The sequence below is a fragment of the Electrona antarctica genome (genome assembly GCF_951216825.1).
Source record: "Electrona antarctica genome assembly, chromosome: 4".
Classification (NCBI taxonomy): domain Eukaryota; kingdom Metazoa; phylum Chordata; class Actinopteri; order Myctophiformes; family Myctophidae; genus Electrona; species Electrona antarctica.
Window position 1 is genome coordinate 31,577,001 of NC_136809.1, and position 11,088 is coordinate 31,588,088.

General features: G+C 46.2%; 1 protein-coding gene across 1 annotated transcript in view; it reads right to left on the reverse strand.

Moving 5' to 3' along the window:
• LOC306921501 (lysyl oxidase homolog 4-like) overlaps positions 1–8,530 on the reverse strand; it is a 33,036-nt gene extending 24,506 nt beyond the window's left edge. The window contains exons 1-4 of the mRNA XM_079498641.1: positions 8,492–8,530; positions 6,215–6,486; positions 4,895–5,733; positions 3,566–3,777 (exon numbers count right to left, since the gene is read on the reverse strand). Coding sequence (XP_079354767.1) covers positions 3,566–3,777; positions 4,895–5,733; positions 6,215–6,485 — 1,322 coding nt within the window. The 5' untranslated portion in view covers position 6,486; positions 8,492–8,530. The remainder of the gene's footprint in view (positions 1–3,565; positions 3,778–4,894; positions 5,734–6,214; positions 6,487–8,491) is intronic.
• Between the last annotated feature and the right edge of the window lie 2,558 nt (positions 8,531–11,088).

The following is an 11,088-nucleotide window of genomic DNA, read 5'->3' on the forward strand; positions in this document are numbered from 1 at the left end:
TCATATTTTGATCCACAGTGCCTCCGACTTGGCTGGGAGTTCCAATAAACACAATCGGAACACAATCAGAAGATAGCCTTGTCAGTATACTGTAGCAGCATGTCTTGTTGAAGTGTCCTTGGCACAATGAATCCCTTCATTCTGTCAACACACCTCGCACTGTCAACTAAAATGTGAATATAGATAAAACCATTGAACTATTAATTACATATTCAGCTCGGGCAGAAACATTGTATCTCCATATTAAACATTGTTGTCTTTAATAAATTAATGCCACACTTCCATCCCTACTAGGCCTATACAACAGTGTCAAAGTAGAGAAAATATCTGATTTACAAGCTCACACTGTCTCATGATGTGACTCGCTGAGCTTGTAGAACAGCTATTTTCACTATTTGTGAAACCTTTTGAAAGTGAAAGTGGCTCAAGCTGTGGGTTTTGTAAATATATAACCAATGCAAGGAATTAACAAGAGCTTAAGTTGTGACTAAAGCTTATTGGCTCCATTGGAACACATTTTCTTTATTACACTTCCTAACCGTTTTGGACATACAAGGTTTCCACCTGACAGCGACGATATTGATGTTAAGGTTAATGGTTGAATGATTGATTCAGTGTTGTTCTCAAAGTGGGGTCTAGGGACCCTCATTACGAATGGACCAACAGGTCTGTAAAACTCAGAATTTGGGGATCCTTTAAATGAAAACGTCTGAGAACCCCTGATCCAGTGTATAGGGCAGCTGAGAAGAAGTAGGTGTAATTATTGGAGAAACATGGAAGGACAGATGGTGCAGTGCAGTGCAGTCCAGTGGTCAGTCCAACCGTCCTGTTAAGCCAGCCCATAAAAAGGCCCTTGTGGGCAGACGGGCAGACACACAGAGGAGGGCTGTGTGTGTGTGTGTGTGTGTGTGTGTGTGTGTGTGTGTGTGTGTGTGTGTGTGTGTGTGTGTGTGTGTGTGTGTGTGTGTGTGTGTGTGTGTGTGTGTGTGTGTGTGTGGGATCTCGGAGTATACATTTTTTGTAAGGTCTCGTGTGTGAAGGGGGAGGGAGGGATATTGTACAGTATGTGTAAACTGTCCTGTAATTTGTGTGTGTGTGCACACACATGCGTGCATGCGTGCGTGTATTGGGGCTTGATGTACTTGCTAGGGCTTTGAGGGTTTGTGTGTCTGCCTTGGAGGTTATTTACAGCTGGAGTCAGACGGACAGATGATCATCGGGATAGCAGCCTTCTATTAGCAGAGCAAATTATTACCCTTTGAAAGAAAAATGTCATGTGCAAGACGTTTTGTAGTTCCTTACTGAGAGAATCTGATACGAAGCATCCGTATCAGTTTTATAAATGTATTTAATAATCAGTGAATTGACAAACGCAAAGGAATTATTGATCTAATTCTGCAGCTTGTGCTTTTAAAAGGAGACTATAGCAAGACCAGGTTAATGAAGGGCTGCAACTACACATTATTTTCTTAACGCTTCTTCTATTGATTACTCCTTTTTTGAAAAGTGTTTTTTAAAGATACTTTTTAAGCCTTGTTTTATACTTGTTTTATATTTTTATACTATATTACAAGCTCAGGTCGCATTGCAACATAATTGTGAGCATATAGATAAGCTATTTTTTTTAATGTTTTTTTGTGGCTTTCGCATTTATTTTATATTCTTTATGGAGGGACAGACAGTAGGCTGACAGGAAATGGGGAGAGAGATGGGGGGAAGACATGCAGTAAAGGCCGTCGGGATCGGGAGTCGAACCCGCAGCACACTGTCAGACTGGATTACCAGCCAAGGTGCCTGGACCACTGAGCCATGGCACAGGCCTATTTTCACAATTTTGACTCATTTTTATTAATGTTTTGAAATGTTTTGAAACTTTATTAAATTATCGATTATTTATATGAGTTAAATCAATTAGTTTGATTAAGCTTCGCATGAATGTAATTTCTCATTTTGATGACTAGAACAAAAATCACCTGTAGTTGACCAGTGGGCATACAGCCGACCAGACAAGTAACCACAGACTAGACAGAGAGTACAAAACGCCCACTGTTGACATGGCAGTCATTGCACACACCTGTAGTGTGGCAGAAGTGGCCGGGGGGACTTGGCAAGGGATCGGCGGCGTGTGTCATGGTTGAATACATTGACGACTGTAACTGCAGTTGAAGCAGAGCCACAGAATGATATACAGACAGACATCAGGAAGAGACCGAGTCCCATGTAGGCCTACTGTAGCGCACTGCATCAAGGACTGCTGGCATCAAGGACTGCTGGCGCTTCAGTCCCATGTAGGCCTACTGTAGCGCACTGCATCAAGGACTGAGTCCCATGTAGGCCTACTGTAGCGCACTGCATCAAGGACTGCTGGCGCTTCAGACAAGTCATTGGTCCGACAAATGACTACCCACCTCATCTCCTAACCTAAGCATAACCGCAAGCACGGGAGCAGACGCTACAGGAGCAGACGCTACAGGCATGTCGGACTAATGCCCTGTCTGAAAAGCGTCCACCTCCCGTTTTCATAATTACATGATCCTGGAAGACATTCCATAAGAGCTTCATCTGAAGACCCATGCCGTGATGATGATGATGATGATGATGATGATGATGATGATGATGATGATGATGATGATGATGATGATAATGTCTGGGTCTGACATTAATAATATACTCTTTGGAACTATTTCGGAAGTCTGTGACGAGGCCCCACTGTGCCGACGAGGCAGACGGGATGGGCAGGCGTCCTGGCTTGGCTACCGATGCCACAGTGTCCTGGAGACCGGGATCAGAGTGCTGCCCTGTGTGGTTCTACTAATGACAGCCGCTGTGGTTACCCTCTACTACAGGGGAGAGTGGAACAGCCGTCCACCCCATAGGTCCATCTAAAGCCACGGCCCGGTGCACAGCACAACCCTGAGTGTCATCTTAACTCTGACAGGGTAAAAATGGACCCGTTTGGCTGTGTGGGATGTGAAACCACAGCATCACTTTTCCAGTTATTTCACACACGCACACTCATGCACACATGGACACACACACACACACACACACACACAGCACACAAACACACACACACACACACTCATGCACACGCACACACGCACGCACACACAACCATGCATGTGTATGTACACACAATCGCGCGCACGCACACACACACAGACACACACACACACACACACACACACACACACACACACTCGCGCACACACACACACACACACACACACACACACACACACACACACACTTACTTTCTCTTTCCCAAGCTTAATCCTTTCCCTTTTTTCCAATCTCTCTCTCTCTCTCTCTCTCTCTCTCTCTCTCTCTCACTCTCTCGTCTTTCTTATCTATTTCTCTATGCACCTTACACACACATACACACACACTCATATGCATACCGTATACGCATGCAAACACGCACGCACGCACGCACGCACGCACGCACGCACGCACGCACGCACGCACGCACGCACGCACGCACGCACGCACGCACGCACGCACACACACACACACACACACACACACACACACACACACACAACACAAACACACAAACACTCACCTGTATGGGTATTGGTCCAATGGCTCCGCAGCAGGGAATCCTAGCATGCCACAGGCGACGCGACTGTTGCTCAGATCCCAGCTCTGATCACACACGTGACGCCACTTCCCAGCATACTTCACCTCCAGCACACCTTCAATGACCAGACCACCTTGGTTGCTGGACATCACAGACCTCAGGCGCACCTCGTCTAGACGCAGTCTGTCAGTGCCCTGCCGAATGGAGGTGCAACTTTACTTCAACAGGCCTAATTTATACTCAGTGTGGCACTCCGTCCTACGACAGAGTATAAACCAGGGTAAAAGCTTTTTGTCCTACGGGGTCCGGGGTTTGAACCCGGGTCCTAAGACAGATAGTCGGTTTAGGTAGGGGATATATTACATTTTGAGCTTCATGCAACACCACTTGTCGAAGTTGTCGACCAGTAGTGGTCCAACTGCTACGTGCTACCCGATCACATGGTCATAATTTCTCAGTAGAAAAGCTGGGAGACCACCGCAGTGGTGTCAGTTATATTCTCTACCATATAAATTGGTTACAATGTTTTTTAGGGTGTTTTTTAGGGTTTGCATCTTCCATTTACTGTTCCCTGCTGCATTTTTGTTTTGATGACTCTCAAATCCAATCCTAAGACCCTCGTCCTCTTCATGGGTATAAAAGGCTTTGTCCAACACTCTGAGAGGGGTTTGAGTTGATAAGGATCATCTTATCGTCGTTGTAACAACAATTTGTCTCAGTGTTTACCCAAATCTTGCCAGAGCGCCCGCAATTAGGATAAGAATAACAATATAAGACAAGATGGTACGCCTCTAATCATCACATGTCTCTCTCTAATCATCTATATTACATAGGCATCCGGAAGGAAACAAACATAGAAACAGGGTGTGTGTTCAGTGGGCCGTGGTGAGTGTCATAGTGATTACAAAATGGTTAAGGAAAGTGTAAACTGAGTAAGATTACATGCTGGGAAGCTTAGCAAGAGTGATAAATGTCTTGTTATTTCCACTAGCCTGGCCTGAAATAGTGGCATGTTTGAGGAGCTGGGGCTATTTAACGACCCGTGGTTGGGTCCCAAACTTCAGGTCCTGCTAGCGAATATGAATTGAATCCGGAGGAGGCTTGGTTTTAGGTCTGTCTATAATTATGCATGTCTGTCTACTGGCCCGTGGCTCTACCAATGACATTTGTGTGTGGAAGTCAACATAAAGCAACACTGGAACCGAGCAATAGTGGATATTACAGAATATATTTGTGTGGATGTACATAATGTATTGTATGTGCATGTGAGTGCAGATATATGCGTGTGTAGGTGTAACAAAACGTTCTTACCTGGATGTAGTGGGCATCACTCTCCAATCCCTGATCTGGGACATCTGGCTCAAAGTCAGCATGGTTTCCACTGGGCTGTTGACGCCTCTCATTCTGGGGTTGAGGCCGAGGCTCTGGCTCTGGCTGGTGTTGAGGTCGAGGTTCCTGCTGGGGTTGAGGCCGAGGCTCTGGCTGGCGCTGAGGCCGAGGTTCTGGCTGGGGCTGAGCTTGAGGCCGGTTGACCTGATCCTCGGCCTCTCGTCTCACTGCCTGTGGACTAGTCCTCGCTGCCTCCTGTCTCTGCCTGTAGGCTGCACCGTTGACCAGATGGGATGGCAGCTGGTGACCCTGTGGAACAGGTCCGTATCCAGGCTGCCTTGCACTCGACCGAGCGGGATTCCTTCGCAGGATCTGGATCTCGTGGCCATCGCGGCGTGGAGCGCTGCTGCCCCGACTGGAGGACGAGGGGGCGCGATGGAGGGCGATCTCATGGCCTCTCTGAGGTGAGGGGGGGGTGCGGGGCGGCTGGGGAGCCGGTTGACGAGCTCGTTGAGGAGTCGGTTGAGGAGCCGGTTCAGGAGCCGGTTCAGGAGCCGGTTGAGGAGCCGGCTGAGCCACAGTCTCTGGCTGTGGGGCCGGGGGTTGCTGGTTTCTCACAGGTTGTTGGTTCGCCTGTTGCCCCGGACGCGAGGGGGGCTCCTCCAAGGAGATTGGGGCAAAGCCAGCCCTCCGTTCAGGGCTACAAATGACCCCCAAGTCCTCAGAATGGGTGCAGTCACTGACCCCCCAGCCGTTGGAGCGGCAGTCTGCCAGAGAGGCCTCTGTGCCCTTGCAGCGCACGTTGTCTAACCAGATCAGACCTGATGGCAACAGAAAGGATGGCAAGTCACAAAATCAATTAAGTAATGTTAACTCTATCAGGTACCATATAGTACCCTATTAATACAGTAATTGATGCCAAACCACTTGAATATTAGCATTTGTATTGTCTGGGGAACATTCGCCAAAACATTCGCAAGACCCTGGCCACTAAGTATTAGATGACTAAATGTAGAGGGTTGGTGTGGTTAATTCCACTTCATTAGAAAACCTTTACCCCTGAGATCCTGTCAGTACAACACATCTGATTCAGTCCTCAGGCCCATAGCTAGCCTATTGCATGCCATAAGCAATAGTTGTAAGATGACCAAGAACTGTTAAAGTTCTTTACTTGTATGGAAGCAGACATTTTGTTTGCAGTAGTCCACAGCAAATTGTATTTAAATTCCTTTTGTGTATAACTATTCAAATTGTATAGCTATATCACATTTTTTAAATGAAACTCATGTTTCTTGAGCATACCCTGTCCTTCGCCGAACTTGGCACTGTGTGCCCATGTGTAGCTGCGTGCGAAGCCCAACTGCCGACACACAACGTTGGCGAGGTTGAGATCCACCTCATCGTCACACACTGTGCCCCACACGCCATTGTAGAACACCTCCACTCGCCCTTCATTGGCACCACGACGGGCTACCCCTGCAAGACGCACGAGCACCTCCTGGGCAGACAGCAGGGGCAGGAAGAGGAGGAGGAGCGAGGACAGGGGACTCACGCACAGAAGGCGACCCAACATCCTGGAGAAATGTAGATCAGGGAGAGGGGAGCGTGGAGTCGTGGACATGTTAGACATGCAGGAATAGATGGGGCAATCCTGGAAATGGAGATCTTGTAAAGGCACAGAAACCACATAGATTGCTTGAATTGAACACCTGATGTACCTTCTTGTGCCTTAAAGGACCACTTGACCAATGCTCATTATAAGATGCCGTGTTTCAGAGGAGGCTGGGTGGATAGTTCAGAAATCTTCCTACCAGTGACATCATTGGTAGGCAGGTTTGGTCATTCAATGGTTTCTATGTCAGCCTGCTAACTTTCCAGGAAGAGACTGTATTTTGTATTCGCTTGGAAACCCTATCAATGATGTCATTGGTAGGAAGGTTTCTGTACTGTCCACAGCCCACTAATGAGACGCAGAGGGAGTAGACGGAAATGATGCCATCTTATAATGAGCATTAGTGAGGACCAATAGGACTCCACCATGGGATTATAAACAATGGTTACCGTAATATACGTGAGCCAAAGTCACATAGGCCTAGTATGTTCCACTATGAATATGTGAATACATATTATGAGAACAATTATGAGACAAGAATGTTAAAAGAGAAAGAATGGACTGATAAACACCCCTGAAATATCTTACCCATGAACTAAATATAAATAAAGTATGAAACAGACATGTATAGGGCATGAAAGGCTCTAGAATCTAAATAAAATCTTATAGGACTAAATTAATTACACCACAAACAACCCTAATATGGTGTTAAAACATCCCCCTCAGTGCACCATAAATAAATATGCGATCTCTAGTCTACCATGACATTTCCAGAAATCGTGTGAAGGCGTAAAACTCACATTCCAGCTCCTGGCAAAACTTATAATTTGCAATCACTGTAGCAGCCCTAAAGGGACATTCCACTGTAGAGTGACACTTTGATAAGATGATTTTTTGTTTTGTTTCATTGCTCATGCTAAGTCCCACTGTCAGTGTGTGTGTGTGTGTGTGTGTGTGTGTGTGTGTGTGTGTGTGTGTGTGTGTGTGTGTGTGCGTGCTCGCGCGCATGTGCGTGCGTGACTGTGTGTGTGTGACTGTGTGACTGTGTGTGTGTGTGTGTGTGTGTGTGTGTGTGTGTGTGTGTGTGTGTGTGTGTGTGTGTGTGTGTGTGCGCGCGCTCGCGCGCATGTGCGTGCGTGACTGTGTGTGTGACTGTGTGACTGTGTGTGTGTGTGTGTGTGTGTGTGTGTGTGTGTGTGTGTGTGTGTGTGTGTGTGTGTGTGTGTGTGTGTGTGTGTGTGTGTGTGTGTGTGTGTGTGTGTGTGTGTGTGTGTGAGAGAGAGAGAGAGAGAGAGAGAGAGAGAGAGATAGAGAGAGGGAGAATAACTGAGAATGAATCCTTTAGTCTCAACCAGTCAGGAGCACTTGTAACAACCAATGCTAAAAGTAGCACCTCTGTCCAGCCCTATGGAAATCTGGGCTCTCCGCAAAGCCTCAGGCATTGCTACATATATTTAAGTCTGAAAACACTCTAGCAAATAAACACTGCCGTAAAATAAATGTTTCTCGCGTGTAAACAAGGCACAGGGGGCTGCTCCTGTGAGGGACATGTTGAATATTAACATGCAATGATATCTTCCTCAACAGATCGATCAACTTTAACATGTCTAAAGGACAGTGAGGAGATGGAGAGAGGCGATACGGGGGTGGGAAAGTCTCAACCCATGAGGGTTCAGTGGTAGGTCAATTTGTGCTCCGCATACAAAACATAATTTACAAGTTAAATAAGTTAAATAAAGAACAAAGATAAATGACTCTAATCTTGTAGTGTAGTAATAACTGCAGTGAAGCATAGAGGTCACCAGCAGATAAAAGGTGAGTTGGGTTATTTATACACAGTAAAATCCTCAGCATTCATTTAAAGCATCCACATTTAAATAACTGTTAAATTAAGTGTTTTGTAGTGTGGGACATAAGAGAAAAGTGTGAGAAAAAGTACAAATCAGTGCAAAGAGAGTGGGACTCACCTATCTTGTTGATCTCAGCCTAGAGTCAGTACCTCCCCTTCACTGGGAGAAAAGAAGGGACAGAGAGAGCCAGGGGAAAAGAAGGCAGTGAGACTTGGTCCTGCTGTCTCTCTATTCTCCTCGTTACTCTCCTCCTTTCTTTCTCTGTCACTCCCTCACATCTGACACTTCCCCCATCCCTCCCATTTTCCTTTTATTTTACATAAAGGGAAAAGTGTGTTTTTTGGGTTGCAACTTTGTCCTTTCGGACACCTACCAGTCAAACAGTCACCTACCAGAATTAGAAAGAGGAAGAAGGAGAAGAAAAACATTCTAAGTCAGTGGTTGTCAAAGTGGGGTCCAGGTGGGACCCTCAGGGTTCCTTTAGGGGGTTCCAAATGGATCCTTGCAGGTCTAGTAACCCTGAGTGTACAAATGGAACATAATGTGCACTCTCTAAGTTATGGGGGTCCTTGAACTTTAAAAGTTTGAGAACCACTGTGGTGCCTGTCATCCCTGACAACCAATTAGAGCTGTGATGCAGTGAGAGTAACCTGTGTGAACCATATTGACCTGTAAGTGCTTCTTATCTGTGAAGTAGCTGTTTCTGTGAACCACTCTACTTTCAGACAAGCTGTTCACGTGCACTGGGACACGTGCACTGGGACACATGAGTACAACATACAGAGAGGAGTACTGTGATTGTACTCTTCCTCTCTCATCCCTCTATACACAGATGCAGTTTTGGAGAAGTTACTCTAAAACGGTAATATATGACTTATTACTAGTTACTTTGAAAACAAAAATATTACAGTACTTCACTTATTACTCCCTGCCAAAAGTTACTTTTTTTCTCTCACCCCCAGTTATTGCATCTTTTGTCCCCAAAAGTGCGCATCATTTCCGTATCCGCTCTTTAGAGTCTAGATCTATCCATCCCAAGTTCCCAACCCAGTCTACCATTATAAATAAACACACACACACACACACACACACACACACACACACACACACACACACACACACACACACACACACACACACACACACACACACAGTCGCACACACATGTACACACACACACACACACACACACACACACACACACACACACACACACACACACACACACACACACACACACACACACACACACACACACACACTGTAATTGTCCAACCTCTTCCCATATCCTAAAAGCAGTAAGTCTAGTTCTAACCACCACTCATTAAAAGGTCCTCCTGGGCTGGATGACCACCTTCTCGAGGAGCCACAGTTGGACTGAACATCGCAACATCTAACTATAAATGCACCAAGTGTGTGTGTGTGTTTGTGTGTTTGTGTGTGTGTGTGTGTGTGTGTGTGTGTGTGTGTGTGTGTGTGTGTGTGTGTGTGTGTGTGTGTGTACGTCTGAAATCCACGTAACTCGAGAAGCGGTCGTCCCACCGACTTCAAATTCGACACACGCGTTCCACACTCCCACAGGAAGTGCAGTGCCCGGCGACGACACAAAAGCCCTCTGCCCCGGGCCAGACTCCATATTTGGGCATGCCTGACAAAGAACTCCATATATGGACATAAAAGGGGACACAGCTGACATCACTCCTGACATCACTGCATATACTCCATATTTGGGCATGGCTGACAAAGAACTCTGTATACGGGTTTGTCCCACTGACTTCTGATGCCCAGAATCTGGTGGACTCGGGGCCCCCTGCAACCACACTCAGTGCCTTCTGAAAGCCATGACTGAACATCCACAAATGCAACATATTTTGTATCCAGATGTATTTCAACACTTCACTTACTCCAAAAAAGCATCAAAAGACTGACTTCTCGGGTGGGGCATGCATTTGCAGCATTTCTAACTACTTGCATCGTTCCAAGTAGGCCAGTGTCCCACGGGCACCGCTCTACTCTATAGCCGGGGAGCCAGTCACCCAAAATTTGAGAGGACCTGTGATGTCATGACATACTACTTTTTATTTGTAATTATTTTCTATTCATTTGGTCGGGTCCACAGAATGAGAGGTCTGCTCTGCCGGAAACATCTCCAAAGTTATGGCCATTTTTGTATACCACTGTACCACACCATAGACGACCTATAGCCTATACGGTAAAGATTTCCAAATGTCATCATGCTTTAAGTAGCATGTGATGTGACATGTCAAACTAGGAGGTTTTCCTGATTCTGAATCCATTCCAACCATTAGTTTTGCACGAAGAATAGGCTTACTATACACGTCACAATCGTCACATGCACACACACACACACACACACACACACACACACACACACACACACACAGACAGACACGCGCGCACACAAACTCACACGCACGTCACACGTGCACACACGCACGCACGCACACACACACACACACACACACACACACACACACACACACACACACACACACACACACACACATCGGGGAGCCCTGGCACAACTTCATGTACCAACAATTAGTGGTGTCATGAAATAAGTGCTCCATTTTCATCTTGCATGATCATGTCAAGTTTCATAACAGCCATTCTCCTGGCACTTTCACTTTGCCCTTTTATTTTGCCTATACTAGGAGGATTAAAACACTGATGCAAATGCACGTCATTAACAG